General features: G+C 38.3%; 1 protein-coding gene across 1 annotated transcript in view; it reads right to left on the bottom strand.

Annotated features, from left to right (window-relative positions):
• LOC105306715 (receptor-type tyrosine-protein phosphatase T-like) overlaps positions 1-22,739 on the bottom strand; it is a gene marked incomplete at its 3' end in the record, with an annotated part of 597,375 nt that overhangs the window by 54,739 nt on the left and 519,897 nt on the right. Inside the window, exon 13 of the mRNA XM_011381898.1 lies at positions 13,470-13,743. Within this exon, the coding sequence (XP_011380200.1) occupies positions 13,470-13,743 (274 nt within the window). The remainder of the gene's footprint in view (positions 1-13,469; positions 13,744-22,739) is intronic.

The following is a 22,739-nucleotide window of genomic DNA, read 5'->3' as shown; positions in this document are numbered from 1 at the left end:
ATGATTAAAAGTTGGCAAAATATTCAAAAAAAAAGAGAAAAAAATAAGGATATAGGAACCAATTGGAAGGGACTCCCACTAGCTAAGACTGAGACACTATATAAACATAAATAATGATGGTAATTGCTCATTACTTACTAAATAAAATAAGAATCTATGAGTTTTTACTAAGAGAAATAAATAGTACTTTAAAATTGTGAGAAAGGAGAGCTCATCTTTACAATAAACAACAACTAATTCATGTAGAAGGAATGATGGAATCAGAAAATCATTATTTGGCAAATATCTTACCAAGAATTGGTTTAGACAAGAATCATCGACAAATGTTAAAACTAAGGGATGAATGTTTGATAAAGAACAGGATGTTTCTATCGTCTAGCATTATATCCTTACACAATAATCTACATTAAAAAGAAATAGTAGTTTATAGTGGAGAAAACCTAGGTGGGCAACACTTTAAGTGATCAAAGTTAACAACACCAGTAATGGAATACATGGGTATCACGTGCCTCCTGATATGATCCACTGAGAAGAACTCCACATCGTGAAAGGCATAACCTAAATCTAATTGTTAGCAAACCTCAGAAAAACCCAACATGAGGGGACATTCTACAAAATAACTGGCCTGTAATCTTCAAGAGTTAAGGGCATGCAATCCAAGGAAAAATAGAGATACGAGGAATCTAAAGTCACATGACAACTAAATGCAAGATGTGATCTTGGACTAAATTAAAAAAAAATAATGTAAAGACATAACTGAGATAATTGACAAAATTGGGGCTACGAGTATTACATCAATGTCAATTTCCTAGTATTTGCACTATGTTGTATTGGGAAAGCACATTGAAGTGTTTAGGTATGAAGAGGTGATTGATCAACTGATTGATAGAAAAACAGAGAGACAGATGGGGCGGGGTCAGTTGGGTGAGACAGAGACAGACACAGGGAGAATGGACTAGTAAAGCAAATATAGTGAACTGTAAAAACTTAGGAAATTGGGGTGGAAAGTTTATGAAAGTTCTTTATACTGCTAATGACACTTTTCTGTGAGATTAAAAGAAGTGACCTTAAAATAAGAGGTTAAAAATATCTGGCAGAGCAGAGGGAGTGAGTTGGGGTAGAGAAAAGATTGGCCATTGTTGATGCTGAGTAATGGGCATACAGAAACAAATCTATTATTTTTATTTTGGTTCACATTTGAAAACTTTCATATTAACATGTTTTTAAAGAGAGAGAACAATAAATATTTTTCCATATACTGAATACATCATGTTCTTTTAGCTTCAGCTGTCACTGCCTTGATCTAAACTGCCACCATCTCTTGCCTGGATGACTCTATAGCTTCTTGTCTACTTATCTGCAGATTTCCATGACCCCAATAATTAATGTCCCCCTTGTTAACCAGATAATTTTTTAATTTCTTAAGTCAGATCCCACTACGCTCCATTTAAAGCTCTCCAATGGATTCTCAGGGGACTAAGAATAAAGTCCCAACTCCTCTCTTTGACCCTTATTGCTCTGTGTAAGCCAACGTTGCTCTCTGTGGCTAGCTTCTTACCATTCTCCCCCTCCAAGTGTGTTGATCTTGTTTCGAATTCCTGAATGTGCTGAATTTATTTCATCCTCAGGACCTTTATATTTTTGTATATTTTCTAATTGTCACTTTCCATGTTCTCTAGCAGATGTAAAGACCATGAAAACAAGAGACCTACCATCCTTTTCATTGATAGCATAGTGCCTGGCACATACTACCTATGCCATAACAAATGAATGAAGATAGACATTCAAATTCTAACTTCATTTCTCATTGGTTGAGTCACCTATTCCCTAGAAAAATTCCTTAATCTTTCTGAGTTACAGTGTCCACATCTACAGCATGGTGGCAACACTCTGCACATCTCACTGGGTTGAACAAAATTTTGACTGCGCAAGTGCCTGAAAGATGCGAAGATGTATATATGAATAGTTTTTATTATTATAATAAATTGATATTGGGATCAATGACAAGATCATTTTCCCTGTCTTCAACAGAATAAATTCCAAGCTTTTTAGCATGGCATGCAAGGCCTTCTCCACGTTATTTGCTCTTTGTCTCTCTCTAGTCTTCTCTCTCTATATCCTGGAACCAACTTCACCAAATCTCTACAAATATATCATGGATTTCTGAACCTCTGCCCAGGTGTTCCCTTTGCAGGACACACGGTGTCCTCTGCCCTATTGTTTGCATGAGAAATATCCACTTAGATTTCAATATTCAGCTCAAATGTTGCTGTTTCTGTGAGATTTTTCCTAAGCACCTACATATCTCCTCAACTGCAAGGCTTCCAGCTGTACCCTGGGTATTCCAACAATGTCATTCCTATTATATTTTATTGTAAACATTTGTTTTCATAACTATTTTCCACTGGATTGTGGGTTCCCTGAGGGTAGGAATCAGGAACTATATCTTATTTATCCTCTATGTATCCTCTCAGAGCAAGCCCTTAATAAATGTTGGATTTTTTATCACCACCATCATCACCATCATCACCACCACCACCACCATCATCATCTCCTTACAGAGTAAAGCATAGCCAATGATGGCACAATTTTTCAGAGTAAATAAATGTAGATAAGGTGTGGGAGACTAGGTTCAAGTCATGGCTCTGACCTTGGGCAAATCACTTCTCCACTCTGGACTTCAGTTTCTTTTTCTGCCAAAAGAAGGAAACTGCACAATCTATAAGCTCCCTTTCAAAACTACAGTTCATGTTTTCCCTTCCACAGCACCAGGACTCTGAGGCAATTGAACAGCTGTACAAATTATCCCCTAATCGGGATGTCAGAAGTGTGGTTCTTTCGAACCTCATGGAGAGAGGCTTTGACCTTCAACCAGGGATTGGCGACTCCCAGGTCTAAGACAACCTAAGCCAGAGCTGCCCTTCATGCTTCCCTGCACAGCTCTTAGCTGACCTTAATGATCCCTGCTTCTGTGAGCAATCCTTGGAGCTGTAATTACTAATTGATGTTTGTAAAGTCTTTGAAATTCTCAGGTGACAGATGTAATCAAAGGCCAATTTATTATGATAATTGTTATTAGTACAGCTCCTCATTATTTGTTGATGTTAATGGCAGGGCCAGCAGGTGTTTCAAGATCGAGAAGGGGATTGAGGCTGGCATGTCTGGTGGGAGAAAGGGACAAATGTGGATGTATGGGCAGTTTGGGGTCTTTTAGGGACTCCTGCTGGCCTCAGGCAGGCCAGATTCCACTTTGTAGGGTTATGAGTCAGCATGAAGCATGGCACTAAATGCATAGGACTGCCTAATGGCATTTTTACATGCACAAGTTCAAACTCAGCTCAATCTCTTGGTTCTGGAATGTGCTCCAGGAAGTTCCAGCCTGAGTATTGGTGTGGTGGTTGTTAAATGAAGATACATAAAATATCAATTTACACTTGCTGTGGTTGGAGAATGGTTTTGAGGCAAATAAGAGTGGATTTGGTAAGACCAATTAAGAGGCTGTTGAGGTTTCTCACGTAAGAGATGATGATTAGAGAGAAGTTTAGAGTATAGAACCAGCAAGACTTGGTGACAATTAGATTTAGAAGGTGAGGTATCTTGGGCAACTCAGATTTCTGAGATAGGAAAGACTCAGGGATGTTTTTGGAGGGAAGATATGATTTAAAAAGATCATTGCCTATTATTTCCATCAGTATCTTGTAAGTTTGTTTTATTTGACAATCCTCTCAACTCTGTATCCTGATAAATTGAGTTTAAGAGTTTGCAAAGTTGGGGATGATGATGTAAAAGATGGAACTTGACCAAAATTCAGCCTCCAGGAAGGGCCTGAAGAAGAACTGTCTCGCTTCTCCACTTGTGTTTCTATAAGCACAACATTCTTACCTTCCTTTGAAATCTTACTTTCTCTCTCTCCCTGATGCATCCAGTGTGTCAACTGGTGTACACCCTGGACTTCACTGATTTTGTTTCTCATCCCTGAATTACCCCTTCCTGCCTCTTCTCAACAGTCTCTTCAAATTTATCAGTGGGTTAAAAATGTATGTGCCTCCATTGATTTTGCTTGCTCTTTCCTTCATGCACAGTCATATTCCACCTCAAATATAATACCACCTGTGATAGTCTAATGATAACTGATATTAATTGTTTATTCCTCGCCAAGCATCACAATAAGCATTTTTTATGCATCTTTTCATTTTACATTTACAAACATTTTAATAAAGTTGATACTATGAGATCAAAAATTTCCAAATTAGAATGAGACTCAAGAGAGTTAAACTCACTTGCCTAAGGTCACACAGATGGTCAGTGCCAATCTATGCAATAGGAAAGACCTCATACTAAGTATATTCATTAAAAAATGCTGAGGGGAAAGAAACTTTGAGATCTATTAATCTCATTTAACAGTATTAATTAATAGCATTAAGACAATTATACAGCACTAGAAACAGAGAGAATGCTTGAGTGAAAATAGCTCCATTAAATTCCAGTTTAATATTGTACCACAACATTGATGGAGAAGGGACTAATGGAGTATTGAAGAAAAGATGATATTATGATACTGACTGGTATCTCCTCAGTGCCCCTTATATAAGAATATCTATCATCTATCTCTCATCAATCTTTTTATCTATCTATCTATTTATATGATAAATCCTCCTTTTAAGATTGCTCATGAAAGACATATAAGCTTACTTCTTTCCAGTAAGAGAAGCTATGCAAACTTGATTTATGCCCCTTTTTGCCTTGGCTTCCAGGAAGCTCAAGATATATAGTGTTGCATTTCATTAACCACCTATACTAGGGCTCTGGTGCAATATCACTTCTTCCACTAAGATTCTTGAACTAATTAAAAAATTTAACTGATTTGAATATGTATATATTCATATATACATGTAATATATATGTATCCATATGTATATACACAGGCTAAAATATTTATGTGTATGTATGTATATATAACATATGCTAAATTTATACATATTCATGTTTGGAACACCTTCATTTGAAAGGTGCTTAGGAATGTGAGAAGAGTAATCACACCTATTGTTTACTCTTCATAAATGCCTGGTGAGCTTGGGACGATATACCTCATTCCCATTTGACAAATGGGGAAACTGAAGTTTAATAGGCCAGTATTCAGTTCATGTGGCTGAAAAATGGCAGAGCCAGTTCTTAAATCCATTGATCCAGTTTCCAAATTCAGAAGTTTCCCTACTTTTTCACCATTTGGGGGCCAAATGGGCTGAACTTCATAAAGACTCAGTTTGGGAGGGGCTTGATGAAGGCAGCAACTTTGCATAAGGAAACTTGGGTAGCTATTTCCATGAGCCTTTTTGGGACTGGAGTCTGGACCATTGATGCCTCAGGACCCAGGCTGACAAGATTATTAGCTGTCAACATTTGTGCAACCTTCATTTCCTTCTCCAGATGAGTTTAAAGTATATTTGTATTGAAAGGAAAATGTTCTTGGTCCCTCAGGTCTCATATCATGATAATAAAATCTGTAGAAACCACGTGAATGAAAAAATAAATTAGCAACCTGGGAGACCTCATCTTGGTATTTGTACAAGATGACACTCAGGGAATTTCTCTCTTACCTGGAAAGGGTAGTCCGAAACCCAACAGGGCTTCAACAGAAGTTCAGAGCTTTCAGGGGCAGGTGATAAGGCACAGATGGTAGAATGGAAGCCTGGAGGTAGATATACTCAAAGGGCTGGGTGATTCCCAGGAGACAGGATGCATGGAGGACTGTGAAGGAGTCCTAGGCAGGTGAACAGGGCATAGAAGGTAGGCTCTATTGACAGACAAAAACCGGGAGGGGGCATTTACCAGGCCAGGACTTTCCGAAGTGATTACAGAAAGGTTGTGATGATAACCCTGGATTCTAAATGTCCATTTCAGTCCTCCTCTCCACTTCCATAGGGCTGTCCCAGAGCTAATAAACCCAGAAATATGTTCCTACAAAGGACTGTAGGAGAGATCTAAGGTTTTCTGAGGCCTCACACCATACTGCATAGTAGACTTGGAAGAACCACTGTCTTTCAAGGTGGAACAGTGTCATAGGGAGCATTAGACATTTCTTTACTGTATCCCATAGAAGTAAAGAGAGAAATCCCTCCTTCAGTATAAAGTGACCGAGACTATGAGATTCCAGGGTGCTTTTGGCAGTCCATGCATCCACTGATTTAAATGCAGTCACTTTGTCTGTGAAACCACTCAGGAGGTAGTATGATGAAAGCACCTCGCTTCGTGTCTGAGATACAGCACATGCTCAATAATAGAGTGTTCTCTGGATATGTGGTAGGAACTACACAGGTGCTTCAAGAGTGGGTCTAGGCGTTATTAGAATTTGAAGCAAAAGCTTAGGATGTAATGGGGAAGTGTGGTGATCATTAGGAAGTTCTCACATGTCCCAGTTCTCCTTGTAGGCACATAGCTGTAATGCACGGCCTCATTTTTATTTTTGAAGTTAAGCATGGGTGCATGACTAGCTTTGGCCAATAGAATGTGAAAATGCTGTGTATAATTTTGTGTGGAAACTTTTCAGAACAAGTGCCCTATTTGCCACATTTCTTTTTCTTCGCTTTGGTGATTTTAGAAGCACATGTCAAAATTGACTTTCCATCAGCCTGAGTTCCTGAGTATCTATGACTAACAAAGCCCTTCTGTTGACTCATTTTGGACATGTAGAAGGAGGGAAAAAGTTTTTTTCATAATACACTGAGATTTCATGGTTGTTCATTACTACAGTACAATTTAGCTTATCCTAACCAATATAGGAGTTTTTGTATAAACTCCCTGATAGGATATTAAGACCCAAGCCATGTGAGCTCCTGTGTGGTCTTAACTCTAACCCACATCTCCTTATTCCATGGTCCACCTGAGTTTTCCTCATGAAACTTGTGAAGAATAACTAAACTAGAATGAGAATAAGGAAATGAGATTGGGAGGGGCAAGATCATACCCCGAAGACAATATTAATATGTCAAAAGATTCAGCAAGAACAGATGGCAGGCTTGAAACCATGTATGAAAAAATTTAACTAAGACATATAAAGCATGGGGTGGGGTTATACAGCAATTGAGTCATGAGTGAATCAAGGCAGTCAACAGCTGTGACAGCGATATGATTCTTGTGGTCCTCCAGAATTAGAAAGATATGTGCTTCCATGTGGAGTACACTTGACAAATTGGGATATGCCAGGTAAGAAAGCTCCAACTCCCACCTACCTTAGGAAAACAGCAAAAGAGAAGAGAGAACAAATATTACAATAACTGTGACAGATGCCTTATATGCATTGTCCCATTTACTCTCCTCAAATTTTGAGAAGGTACATCATTAATCACATGATACAAGTTGAGATGTTAAGTAACCAGCTTAAGTTCACATGGCTGGGAACAGCCATAATTCAAAGGCAAGTCTGTTTGATGTCTAACGCTAAATTCCTTCTATCCCACCATGCCACAGAAAACCCATCAATGTGCAAACATTCTTTCAACAGTGTTTGGACACAACTAAATATAGATCTTTTCAATTCATTTAGCCACACAGAAATTTTCCCTAACCCAGCTCTACCTAGATCATCCTGACTATTCTAACGTGATTGCATTACAAACATGATGACCCATTCAAAATAGCATCTGGCTTCCAACTGCTCTCAAGAGGCAATTGAGTTCAGGAGTTGGAAGAGGCAGTGAGAGAAAGAGAACAATCGCCCTTCCACTTCCACTTCTCTTATTTAGCTCACCATTTGGCAGAGGCATCATCTAGGTTAAATGTGTCCCCACATGATAAAAAGGAAATGACAAGGAAAGAGTTTTCTCTCTGCATAAATAGAACATGCACAACTGCACTACCCCACAAAAGGTGGCTTCTGATGGACATTTGCATGAATTTGCCATACTTGTTTTGCATCCAACCGTCAATTATGGTCCATTCAACTTCACAATCACGGCTAATGGTAGTGGAAATGCAGAGAATAGTAGATTCAGCAGACCTCATTATGGGAAGAGTGGGAAAGAAACAATACAAAGCTGCACCCACCCGCTGTTTACAACCAAGACAGCTACTCTGGGTACCATTTGGAGGATTTGAAGGAAATCAAGGCTGCCCAGGAGCCTGGAGCTTGGCACATAAGACAGCTGGGGAAAAGTTTTACTACTATGATGGAAGGAAAGTCCTTTAGGGATTATCTGTCTATGGTGAAATAGCTCAGAACTACATCTTTCATGCTACACTGAAAAAACTGAGACTTGGAGACAACTATCAAGACATAGCTTGTATTCTAATTAATTAAATGATTATTGAGTACTATGCGTGAAATACTGTATTCAGTATGGACCATGCAGTAGTAAACAAAACAGAGTTCCTACCTCCTAGAGCTCAATCTAATGAGGGAGGTATGTAACTGCACAAAAACAAGGGCAATTAAAAATATGCCCAGTGTTGTAAATAAAATGAACAGGTTAACATGCAAGTAAGTACTGGTGTGGATGACTCTTTTATAATTTAGTTGGGAACCTCCCAGAGGATGTGACATTAATGATGAGGTCTGAAAAAATGAGAAGGACCAGTCCTGCAAAGATTGAAGAAAAGAAGATTCAGGTAAAATAGCAGCTTGTATGAAGACCCTGAAGTGAGAAAAATATCTTAGAATGCTTGAGGAATAATATTTCAGAAAATGGTCAAGAGAAGAGTAGTTAAAATGTAGCAGGCATGACCATATCTGGAGCCCAATGCTGGATTCTTGCTATCCCTTTTTAAGGAGGGCACTGGGAAAAAGCAGTCTGTCTGTGAGAGAACAGAGTATATAGAATTAAAGAGATACAGAAATCATGTCATGTTGGAAAAAGAAGTAACCGCATGTTTAATATCTATGAGAAATGGCCTGGGTGGCCAGGGGTGGTAGTTGGTACTGTCATATTTTCTCCAAAAGGCTGACATGGGAAAAAAAGATTTGATTTGTTCAAATCAATGTAAGGGCTTAAGAGGAGAGAGTTAAGGAGACAGAATCTGGATTTATATAAAAAAGACGGTTCTAATAGTTTTACCTGATCCTCAAATAATCAACTTTCCCTCCAGAGAATTTCAATGGTCAAGTTGAAGCCATATAATGACAACCTCCCCCCCCCCTCCGCCCAAGAATGCTTTATTGGTGATTTCTTGTTGGCTTCTGGTCTAGAGTTGGTGACACTTCAAAATCCATCCAATTCTAAAGTGTTATAGATCTATAATATAGTTATATCCAAAACAAATGGTTACAATATGGCCCGATTCACAAGAAAGACAGGTGCTTAGAATTCAGCACCAAGGACAGTACCCCAACAGCAGGGACTGCCCTTGTATTCTTTCTATATGAAAGCATCAGTGGGTAAATATGATTTTACTAATCTGATCAAGATCCCAACACAAGTACCTATGAACAACTCACACTTTATGAAAATACCTGCAAGGACTCTGAGCACCATGCCTCATAATGCACATCACACTTGGACTCTCCATAGTGTTTGTATGGCTGGATTAAAATACTCCACTTTTATACAGATTGCTGTAGAGTTTATAAAATGTCTTTATCCTCCATCCTAATAACAGTCAACATTTAATGAGTGACCTCCACACATTCTTAAATCTTGCGATTAGTTATCTGACATATTATTTCACATATTTATTTGTTTACTTTTAGGTTCTCCAGTACTAGAATATAATTACTATGAGGACAGGGATTTTACGTGTTTGATTTACTGCTCTATTCCCAGCACTAAGAAGAAGTACCTCTTTTTAACATATAGTTTGTGCTTGCTAGATGTTTATTTAATTACTCATCCTAATATCCAGAAAATAAAAGTATCTGGACTCTAAAATTCTCTTACCTCGCTCTGACTGAAACTTGCAGGTAGGGTTGGGAGCAATAAAAATGATTGGTAGTCAATTATTCAACCTGACCAACTATCTTGCAACAAATGGCCATTATGCTTTAACTTGTTTTAGTTTAATATCACTTTGCTTCATCCTTTGTTTTTAATCTTCTGATGACATGGGTTTGCTGAGTTCTGGTTTTACTTGACCCTAGACATATTTTCTCCCTTTTCATGAGAGGAGCAAAGCACCACTTTAAAAAAAATCAAATCTAGTGCTTATGTATTTTGGCTTGTTTAATAGTTGCTGATTTTTATGTTTACTTGTGGTTTCCTTTGTTTCATCATCTTTTCTTTGTAAGTTGCTGTTTTCTTGCTTTTTAAACAATAAGTTGAAAGCCTGCTTTTGTGTTTAAAAAACTATACTTTTAAAAAACTCTTGGTACCAAAAATAAAATAGTATTTTTTCCATCCTGTCTAAAAGGGAAAATTAGCAGATTTTTATTTACACTCATCAATCTTCCAACTCTTTCTCAGTTTTTGTTGACATAAAGTGAATTGTAGACCCAGATCCCAATTGTTAATTTTTGACATTATACATCTCCTTTTTAAGTAATTAGTTTTTATATTAGTCTTCTCTTTTGTAATATATTTAGAGCAATTATTTCACATTAACACTATGTTCAATTAGTTTCCATGCTCGCTACGGGTCATTTTATTCCATATTTCTTTATTCTTGATCCCTTTACTTTGATTCATTGTTTTGCCAATTGCTCTTTGAATGATTTATTAGAAACAGGGTACGTGGGAGCCCCTGTATACTGAGAATGTCTTTCTGATGTATTTGCAAAATAACAACTACTTGGCTGATAAGGAATTTGCGAGGTATAAAATTTTCTCCTTAAAAATTCTCCAGGCTTAACTGCATTGTCTGCTTCCCTTTTTGATGTGGAGAAATCTGAGAGAGGCCAGGTAGAGATCTGTTAGACTGAGAATAGCTTTTCTGCTCCTATGATCCTTTCACCCAGCTCTTTTCAGGAAAACTTAATAGTAAATACAGTAATTTGAAGCAGCATGTAATATTTCTCTTGCCAGAAAACTACAACATTCTGAGTGTACAGGTCCCACGGCTTTTCCTCTCTGATCCTGTGAGGCTCCTTACACCACCATGGCACCTCACATAAGCACCCACCTCATTCCTGGTTATGTTTCATTACTGCGAATCTTAGTTCCCAAACGGGAGTACACATGGTGTGAGATTGAAGGCATAAGTAATAAATGACCCTGCTCATCTTGGAAGGAGTAGTAGAAACTGTTTCCTAGATGAGACAGCTTCAGGGTGGGGTGACTTTATTCCCAATGCCAAAACCCCATGTCTTGAGAAGGAGGTCTGTTGTTTGATGTTTGGGGAGTAAAACCTCCAGCAGCTTCTACCTCATCTGCTCTTCTGCTCAGGGCCAACCATGGAATCCATTTGTCAGTTTCTTTTGGTTCTATAGCCTTGCTCTCTTGCTGGGTTTTTATGACTATCTTAGTAGGAATGTGACAGACTGTGAACACAGTGCAGCTATCACTCCTATTCACAGCATGGAAACCAACAGCACCTCCTGATATGTTGCCGAGAGCAGGAAAAGCCACACCTTCTCAGAGTTGCACTGAACCAATAAACTGGCCAGTATGGGATGCAGAGAATCAAGAACAAGATGGGTTCCTAGTGGCTTCTTCCCATTTTTATGTCTTCCTTTTAAATACGTCAGTGTTTCATGCAGAGGGAAGACCAGATGGACAGGTGGAAGGCAGTCTGGCAGCTTCTCTTTGTAGTTTTATACTCTCTGTGAGGAATGTTGCTTGAATCAGTAATAAATGCAGAACTGAAATACCAGTGTAGAATTTAAATGGGTCTGTGGGCATTTTAAATGTTAATTAGTACCTCAAACCAGGTTTCTCACAAAGTAATGACTTCAACTAATGGACTAAACTCTCTATCTTGGCCACCACAGCCTGCACAGGCTATTCTCCACACTCTTCACCAAATCTTGCTTTTGTCTCAGCTTTCCCTTCTTCAGTGAGCTTCTACTTCTCCAGATACTCTTTTGAACATGGTACATACCACACTCCCTTACGTTTATATAAGCTCTTAGAGGGCACATACTACATGACCTTAATATGAACTATGGGGGCCTAGCATATATTAGTGTTCATTATATATTTGTTAAATGAAATATGGCAATCTGGAGTATGTGCACAAAAGCATCCTAGATGAAAATGATAACATTTTGGTATCGGAGGAACTAAAGATATTCAGCTTGCAGAAAATAAGACCAGATGGTTGTGTTTTTGGAGAGGGGAAGCGGTGGTAGAAAAGATCTTATGTAACTGAAAGGGTACCACCTGAGAAGGTGATTGCATTGTTTCTATTGGGCAATGAGGGTATGGACCAAAGGCAATGGGTAAGCACTACAATTAAAGATATACTTAAGTCAGCACCATAAAAAAGCTTTCTTAGAGCCACAGCCCCCTGCAAAGATCAGCAAAATTACCACATAAAGAAGTGAGTTCTCTGTCATTGGAGGTATTCAAGAATAAGCACTAATGCCAGTTAACTGTGATACTGAAGCACTGTTTCATGTGTAGGAGGAAAAAGGGAGGTATTGGATGATCTTTCAGATCTTTTCCCGCCCTGTGATTTTGTGATGTTATGACTGACATCTCTCCTTGACCAAAGAAATGTGTGCCACATAAAAAAGTTACCTTGTCTTTAGGAGAAAAAATATTTTCTCATATGACTAACAGTAATGATAAAGGAGTTAGTATTTACTGATTAACTAAAATATGCTTAGTACATTCATATATATCAAATTGATAGGTATTATATTATAGATGAGGGAATTAAGACTCAGCTAGGCCATGTAATTTGCTCAAGTGAAACACTTTTTTTATCCTCGAATACAGGGGTGTATGAACTTTTTCTGTAAAGAGGAATATAGTAAATATTCAAGGCTTTATAGAGCATTATATCTCTGTTGACTACTACTCAACTGTACTGTACAGCATCAAAACAACCATAGACTGTGTAAATGGCCCAATCTCCTGGGAGCTCATGATTTGTAAAGGATGACTTCATTGCAAACTTTGGGAGCTGAGCATGAGTCTGCACTAAGAAGGCATTCTATGATGGAAGGTATCTTAAACAGAAAGTCAGGAGGCTGCTGTACTAGTCCCAGTTCTACTTTAACCAGCTAGGTGATATCCTTGGGTAAGTTATGTTTCCTTCTTGAGCCTCAGTTCTCTCCTCTGAAGAAATAAAGGACTAGGACAAGAAAGAAAAGAGAGAGAGAGAGAGAGAAAGAGAGAGAGAGAGAGACAGAGAGAGAGACAGAGAGAGAAAGAAAGAGAAAGAAAGAGAAAGAAAGAAAGAAAGAAAGAAAGAAAGAGAGAGAGAGAAAGGCATTGTTATAATAAAAACAAAACACTCCTTTTATTAAAAAAAAAAAAGTATGGGGCTGGATTTGGTCCATGGACCTTAGTTTGTCAACATCAGCTCTAAAGCCATGCTGCCTTCTCATTTCAGAAAGGGAAAAATACAAAAAGGCAAGAAATGGCCTCTATACTTACTCCATTGGCTTTGCTGAGTGCCTGGAAGTAGATGCTGTAGCTTTTCAGAGGGGAAAGAGGAGGGTTCCAGTAGCCATTGTATGTCTTGTTGTCACCCACTGTAAAAGGCTGTGTGACAGGCAGATTAGCGGGCTTCAATTCAGCAGCAAAGTAGTGTAGAGAATCAAGGCTGGAGGCGTTCCTATAGCTCACGGGCACCGAGAAACACTCAATGATGTCAGCTGCCCGCCGTGACTTCTGAAGTCTCTCCTCCTTGACAACCAGCTGATAAACACTGGACAGGATAGAGAAAAGGCAGATGAACAACCATCTGGAGGGATGAACTTGTTAGTCATCATCATCATTTCTGTCTACAACTAAACCTCCCTCCAGAGCTTTAGACTTACTGCTTTGTAGAAATCTACCTCCATTTAGATGTCTCAAAGCCAGCTTGCACTGGGTATCTCCAAATGCAACTCAGTCCCCACCCCTAATTGCTCCCCTTCTACATTTCTTCCTTAGTGAAGGGTAGCGCTACCCATCAAGTGGCCAGATCTTCCATCTGGGTCTCATTCTCAATTCCAACCTCCTTAGTTCTCACTTTGCAACTCTAATCAACAAGCCCTGCTAACTTGGCATCAGCAATTTGCACCTGCCCCTCCACCTTTTTCTCCACCCACTCATAATGTTGAGATTGGGCACTTTCCCACATCTTATCTGGACTCAACTGGTCTCTTTGCCTCTAACTTATTTGATAAAATAACCAGCCAATCCACTGACCTTTCTAATCATGTAACACTGTTCCTCTTCAAACACTTTCATAAGCTCTCCATTATCTGAATGACATAACTGAAACTCCTCATCTTGACATTTGGGGCACTTTGTGTCTGGCTTCCAGTTTGCCTTTCAGAAACTCTTATGATGTAGCCCTCATTCTAGCTGCTCCACACCCTGTGCTATTGCACAAACCTCCTTTGGATCCCACGCTGTGTCATCGCCAGTTCATGCTTCCTCCACCTGCAATGCCCTCTCATCCTGCCCATCTCTGCCTGTGGAAGCCTTTCCCTATAGGCTGAGCCTATCTTTCATTTCCTCTATGAACCCTGTCTAGACTCTTCCATCTGGATGAGGTTCTCTCCTCCTTAATTCCTCTAGAGCTCGCTAATGGCTTGGGATTGCAATAACTTGAGCATAGGAGTGCTATTTCTCTGGCTAGATTGTGGCTTAGTTAACTTTGTATCATTCTCCCCACCACATACACACTGCCCAGCAGGTTGCCTGATGCCCAAAAAGTGATTGATAAATAATTTTTCAAATAAATAAAATTGAATTAAATTAAAATTGAAAGTAAGTATGAAACCACATCTGACTGGATGCAAACACCTGAGTCAAGACAGAGTGATTCCCCTGAACTCCTATCTAATGATCTCATACCAATGCTTTAAACTTAGAAAGATGTAAGAAGATGCTGTTATGTGAATAGAGATGACCAAGCCTTTATTGAACAACAGTATGCCAAACGTGTGGGCTCCTTTTATAAAAGTTATCTTAAAGTTGGGTCTCTGCTTTTCCCCGAAGCCCAGTCTATCCCTAACCACCTCTCGAGTTAATCCTGCCACGTGAGAAACCTTTGTCTCGGTTTCTCAGTCCAGAACTCTCATGATACCTTTGAATCTTTCTGTCATTCTTGTTCTCTTAACTGAGAATCTAAAGCCTCAGTTAAGGCTGGACCCACCTAAAGGCTGGATCCCACTCCTAGAATCACTTTTTCTTGTCCCTGGCTCTCCTATGATGGGATGGATCAGAAAGAGTCACAAGGCTGGCCTGAGAGCTGCCCATGACTGGCATGAGATACTGTGTCATAGACAGCCAAGCAGCAGGTCTTCTTTGGGCTCTGACATGTGAATGTTGCCAAGGGCTACCTAGAGAGGTACATCGTGTCTCCAGAGATTAGCCTATAGCCCCTCCATCTTCTCCTTCCCACTAATATGATTATTGGGGTTTCACCTGTCAATTCAATAACAGTCAATAGCCAGATTACAGATGAGGATGCTGAGGTTGACAGCTTGAGTGCCTCATGAAGGTCAAGCTGCAGCAAAAGTAGAAACCCAAACTTTTTATTTGTAGTTCATTGTCCTTTTTTCTCTACCTTCCTTCTTTTTCCATAAGCCAACGAAATGTACAGAGGGCTTTCTGCAGTTTTTAGTTGGCAGCCTAAACTGTTTAGCTCTATCCTACCCAGCCTCATCTGAAATCACAAAGACCAGCAAAGGACACTTTTTGGGTTAAACTGTATTTGCTAACATATGGTTCACATACAATTGGGATTAACGTGCCACAGTACATCCAGCAATTCCCTCAGGCCCACTAAGTTTGCAGCTTGTCCTTTCATAGGCAAATCTGCAAAGCCAGAAAGCTGCAAACCATTTTGTCATTTAAATAGTTCTGTCAGTGGATCCAACCTCTCTCTCAAAGATCAGAGAACTTTAAGGAGAGAAGAAGAAATGGCACATACACGTGATGCAACTTTCCTCACCCTGATATGTACAATTTAGGAAGAAACAAGAAAATGGGTATTATTTTTGGTTTTTGCAGTTACTTCATCTCATCATCATTCTCTTGAAATATATATTTATCTCAGGTCTTCGGCTTGCTGGTAATGATAAAAATCATACCTAAATAAGAATAACCCCCCAATATCTCTCGTGCAAAAGTAGTAGTTCCAGTAACTACTATTCAGGATCATTTACAAGGGAAGAGGATTTTTTTCTTTAGTAGAAAAATTCTGATGGTATGAGAGAAGAAAAACTTCAAATGCTTACCTCACCACACAGAGCATTTGCTCACACATTTTCCCCTCCTATGACACCTCCTCCATTTCACCCAGTGAGAAGACACATATTTATGACAATATTTTCTGCATAACTTATTTTGAGGATCTCTTCTTGCAGGGCCCTGAAGGCTGTGGTGCAGCCCCATCCACCTCAATGCGTAAGGTCAAGAATTTGTACCTTCTATCACCTCCTTGGCCTTTGTGTCCTCATTGCAACTCACTTTTAATGTCTGTTGCTCATCTTCTTTGCTACAGTGACTGACCCTCACCCTTCTTCTCCCCAACTTTTCAGAATCAAGCTTTCCAGAAACTTCCATCTTTTAGTTTTAGTGTCTCCTGAGATAAGAATACTCTACTCTCGTCCAAAGTCCCAAGATCTCCAACCCATGGAAGGGGGACACCTTTAAGAGCAAAACTTGCAGGAATTTCTCAGGCTTTAGAGAGCCCTGCAGATGGACCTTCACGTTCCCTCTGATTCTTGAGCTCATGCTTCTCGGAGAAGGACCAGGGACCTATCAGATCAGAGCCATCCATCTATCATTAACACATCTAGGCCCCTTTTTATACCTAGAGAAGTCTCCGGCCAAGGGCTGTGTCTATTCAAAACATTGACATCAAATGACAGATAGAGAATATGCTGTAGCTCACAGCTGAAGTCTGCCTCCTGACTTCAGAAGAGCACATTTGTGCTCATGTTCTTCCAGAAAGAGTCTTGTCTTAATCCAAGTCCCTCCACAAACAGAGCCTGAGCCAAGGTTTCAGTGAAAATGATATGTTAAGGAAGTGGATCCAGAAGAAACCAGTAAGGGGATAAGGGAGAGATGAGGGGAGGAAACTGAGCAAAAATGAAATTTCAGGCAAAGTCCCAGTCTCAGTATGTTCCTATTGGGAGCTCTGGAGCATAAACTGCACCCCAGAGTTTGTCTCACCTCAAGCCAAGGGCTTTTGGGCCTCTAATACTAATCAGTATTGATTATGGACTCCATTGCAGAGACATGAACTCTCAGGTACTCTCAATTCTATGTGTGGGACAGACAGGTGGCTCTGGTATACTAATGGCAAACCTTCAAAAAAAGGTCACAGCTGTGAACCATTTGCATCAAAGCACGGAGAAGCTGGGGGATGGTCATATTTCAGGAAGGGGGAAATGATGAGATCTGAGTGGGCACCAATAGTGTCCCTACAGGGCACTTGTGACAAATAACCACATGAGACTTTCATTAAGAGCCAAGATCTAGTTGAACAAGGTAGTTTTGTGCCTTTGTGTCCAGTGCCACTCAGCTGAGGCATATAGTGATATCCCATCATTCACAGTGACTTTTTCTCCACTGATTTTTCTTTTTCTTTTTTTTATAATATTGTTTGTAAATTTGTTTTACTTTTATAGTTGTATAAAAGCCACAGGTACAAGAAGTTGATAAATATGTACAAATATAAAACATCTGAGCAACAGTAAAATAAAAATCATTTAAGTCCAGTAGCAGTCCCTCCAGGCAGCTTCCACATCCTTTCGTGGTCCCATTGGTCATCGAGCATACCTTGGTTTGCTGACAGCATACAGTGTTCAAGGCTTATCTATGCCCCCTTTAGCAGGCCTGTAATCAGACATTTCTCCAAAGAAGAAATTTAGAAGGCAAGATCTGGGTACCTAGTTAGCTAATTGCTACCACGGTGCCATTGCTTCAATGCTTTTCTTTTGGACAGAATAAAAAAAATATATATATTTTTATTAAACATAAAAAAATTCATACTCAATGTTCATACTTGCACTAATTCAGATCCATTGATACAAGATTCTCCCTCACTTTCCCCATTCCCTGTTTGTTTTTCCTTTTTCTTACAGTGATAACCTTCATTTCTAAAATCAATATTTTTACTCATATACTCTCTCTCACAGAGTGCACACAAAATCATTAGAATGAACTCATCAATACCACAACTAACCCCAGTACTTATAAATAGATTTCAAGATTTCTGTACTGTCCTGCTCCAGCTCCTTCCCAAACAGTTCAGTCCTAAGCCCTTAGATAGGGCAGAGCAAGGCAGGATCTGTACGTAATGTAGGGAAGCTGTGATGGCCCAGTGTGGGGAGCGGAAACCCACTCAGCATCCATGAGATTTGTTCAGGTGACCTGTGAAGTCAAAACTAGTTTCAGAATAAAACCAAGATATTATTTGCCTTTTATACTTTTAATGTCTCACAAGTGTACTGTGGAATTCTTTAAAAGCTACAGGACTCATAACTGTATGAGGATGAATTTTCTTCATTTACTTCAATCAAGCAACATAATGCAATAGTTTGAATGCATAAGGAGATATGGATTCTAGCAGACTTCAAGTCCACCAGGCATCAGAGATTAGCAAAAATGTAACATAATGCCACATTTCTCACTAAATCATCTTTGTTTTGAAAAAAAAAAAATTTTGTTTAAAAATTTTTAATTAATATGCTATTAAATTTTTCAGTTTATTTTCTAATCTAGTGAATCGACATATGATATTAGGTATAACTCACATAAATTAAACATAAGGTTTATAAAACTTTGTACCCTTTGACCATCAATCTCCCCAGCAATCACCAATCTGCTTTCTTTTTCCATGAGTCTATTTTCTATGAGTTGGTTTTCCCAGCATTATTGAGATATAATTAACAAATAAAAATTGTATATATTTAAGGTATACGATGTAATGCTTTGATATATGTATGCATTGTAAAATGATTACTATACTTGAGCTAATTAACACATCCATCACCTCACATAGTTACCATTGTGTGTAGTGAGAACACTCAATATCTAGGCTTGTAGTAAATTTCAAGTATAAAATACAGTACTATACAAATCTCCAAAACTTATTCATTCTGCATAACTCTTGGGCTAACACTTCCCCATTTCTGCTATTCTCCAGCCTCCCACTACCACCATTCTACTCCGCTTTCATAAGTTTGACTTTTTTTAGATTCCATATGTAAGTGAGATCATGCAGGATTTGTTCTTCTGTGTCTGACTTACTTCATTTAAAATACTGTCCTCCAGGTTTATCTATGTTGTTACAAATAGAAGAATTTCCTTCCTTTTTAAAGCTCGAATCATAATCTACTATCTATATATACCACACATTCAAGGACACAGGATATCAGATCAATATCCGAAAATCAATTATATTTTTATCATTAGCAAAGAGTATTCTGAAAATGAAATTAACTAAACAATCCTATTCATAATATTATCAGAAAGGATACCTAAAAATAAATCTAAACGGATTGAAATGCTTGAACTTGAAAAGTACAAAACGTTGCCGAAAAAACTGAAGATTATTTAAATGGAGAGACATTCTATGTTTATGGATTGGAATAGTCAATATTGTTAAGATAGCAATTCTCATCAAATTTAAGTATGGATTTAATGCAACCTCTATCAGAATCCCAGGATACTTTTGGAAAATATCAACAAGGCGACACTGAAATGTATTTAGAAATGCAAGGATCCATAACAGACAAAGCAATTTAAAAAATAAGAACAAAGTTGGAGGACTTACAGTTCCCGATTTCATAACTTATGAAAATCAGTACAGTGATAGGCATAGAATAGACTTATAGATCAATGAAAGAGAATTGAGAGTCCAGAAATAAACCACTGCATTTATGATCAATTGATTCTTGGCAGATGCCAAGACATGTTGATGGTGAATGGCTAATCTTTCAAGCAAATCATGCTGGGTCAGCAGAATATCCACATGCAAAAAAATCTAAATTTAAATTCATACTATACACACAAACTAACAGAAAATAGATCAAGAGTTTATAAAACTATAAATGTGAAACTATAAAACTTCAAGGAGAAAACATAGGAGAAAATCTTCATGACCTTGGATTAGGAAAAGGGTGTATAGATACAACACCAAAAGCATGATCCAGTAATGGGGGAAAAAAATAAGGTAAGTTGGACGTCATTAGGTTTTCTTTTTAAACTGGGCTTCAAATTGAGCTTTAAAGACACCCTTAAGCAAGCTACATATTGAGAGAAAATATCTGCAAATCATACGTATAAGACATTTCCAACATACATAATGACCCATTACTATTCAATAAAAATAAGACTAATTAAAAAATTAGCAAAAGATTTGACTAGATATTTTACTTAAGCTTAAATGCCCACTAAAATGGCTATCAGTAAAAAGACAGACAATAGCAAGTGTTAGTAAAGATATGTAAAAACTGGAGCCAACATATATTGCTATGGGGGAGATAAAATGGTTCAGTCACTTTGGAAAGTAGTCTGGTAGTTCCTTAAAAAGATAAACATAAAACTGCATTCCACCCAGTCATTACATTCCTAGGTTTCTACTCAAGAGAAATTTAAAAATATGTCTACACAAAAATTTGTATACAAAGGTTAATAGCATTATTATTCACAATAGCCAAATAATTAAAACAATCTAAATTTCCACCAATTGGTGAATAAATAAATAATATGTGGTATAAACAAATAATGAAATATTTGGCAACAAAAGAAACAAACTACTAATATATCCTACAACAAGGATGATGCTGAAAAACATTATGCTAAATGAGAGGAGCCATATGCAAAACATTATATAGTGTTTGATTCCATTCATGTGAAATGTCAAGAAAAGGCAATTTTATAGAGACAAAAGTCAGATTAGTGATTATCTAGGACTGGAAGTGGGAACAGGAACCAACTGCAGTCAAGCACAAGGTTCTTTACGGTGTAATGGAAATATTCTAAAATGAGATTGCGGTGATCGTAGCACAACCCTATAAATTTACTGAAAACTATTGAATTGTACACTTGAAATGGGTGAACTTTATGGTACGTAAATTATATCTCAATAAAGCCATTAAAGAAATGAAGGAAATGGACTGAATAATCTTGGATGTTCTTTCTCCCTTCAAAAAATCTGTGTTTTAGCATTCAACGGTGGGCACATTTTAATACAAAAATGCTATGATAAACCTTTGACATTATTGAACAAGATAGGCTAAGAAGCAAGTATGAGCTTTGTAATACCCAACAGAACCTAGTTTGCAATTACATTCCCCATGTTAAAGGTCACTCAGAACTATGGAGCTGAAATTTACAATGGTATACCTTAGTTAGCCGATCTTTCTTCCAAGGCTTTGGGAATTCCTGTTTTTACTCACTATTTGCCTAGTCACAATAGCCCGAGGAGGCAAGGAAATGGGGAGAGGTACGCATTTGCTGTTTAATTTAGTCAGAGTATGAGCATGTGCTTCTTTGCACATGGCCTCCAACTAGTTGTGTGACCTAACAGCCCCTCTGTCTGTCTATCATGTACTTATTCATTTATTTATCAGATATTTATTGGGTGATTATTGTGTAGCAGATGCAAATTTGACTGTAACATGGCCTCTGGCACCAGGATCTCAGAACTGAGATGGGGAAGAGAGATATTAACTGTGTACCACAATCCAATGATATGAGGGCAGGGTGGGATTCTGAGAAGAAGGACAATGTGAAGACTAAATGAGAAAATGTGTTTAGAATGTACCTTCTATAGTGTAAAGTGCTGTATAAAAGTTGGCTGGAGCTAAGACAAGTGCTGCATGCATTATTATTAGTGTGATCAAATTAGACAACAGAAATTTGCCTCGTTTTCAATTTGGACCCTTCTGTGATTGAATTGTACTTGATACATTGAACAAAAGTGGATTTTGAGTAGATATTTAGAGGAAGAAATATATATTGTATAAAAGAACTGTAACAATTCAACTGAAGAGTTCAAATTTTACTTATTTTCAGATGAAAGCTAAAATCTTAGAAGGAGAAACCAGACAACCATTTGATGATGGCTAGTGCTTCATATCCTCTTTTTTAATATTTAAAAAATGTTTAACTAGCTTTAACTGAGCTTGTATTTGGGTTGAGATATATTTTAAATCAAAATGCAGAAGACATGGTTATTGAACCTCGAGTGTTTTCTCTCCATCATGGGTCCTCTCTTGTTCACAATACCGTATGTAAGCAACCCATATGGTTCTAATTTCTGTATATATCCAGAATCTGACACTTCTATCATCTCCACAGCTACCACCTTGTCCAAGCCACCATCATCTCTTAGATTATTGCAATAGCCTCCCAACTGGTCTCCCTGCTTCCACTCTTGCCCCCAACAATCTATTCTCAAAACAGTGGCTAGAGCAACTGTTTTGAGAATAAAAACATGACTCAGACCCTGACACTCCTGTGCTCAAAGTTCACCTATGGCTCTCACCTTACTTAGAGTAAAAGGCAACATCTTTACAATGTCTTCTAGGCCCTTTCTTATGAACTACCCAACCTCACCTCTTCTCATTCTTCTCCAGGTACGGTGGCCTCTTTGCTGTTCCTTGAATACCCTAGCCATGCTCCCATCTCAAGGCCTTTGCATTCTCTATCTTCTGTGCCTGGGGTGCTTTACCTCAGATATACGTAACC

The sequence above is a fragment of the Pteropus vampyrus genome, unplaced genomic scaffold (assembly GCF_000151845.1).
Source record: "Pteropus vampyrus isolate Shadow unplaced genomic scaffold, Pvam_2.0 Scaffold455, whole genome shotgun sequence".
Taxonomy (NCBI): domain Eukaryota; kingdom Metazoa; phylum Chordata; class Mammalia; order Chiroptera; family Pteropodidae; genus Pteropus; species Pteropus vampyrus.
Note: the sequence above shows the minus strand (reverse complement) of the source record. Positions and strands in the feature narration are given on the sequence as shown.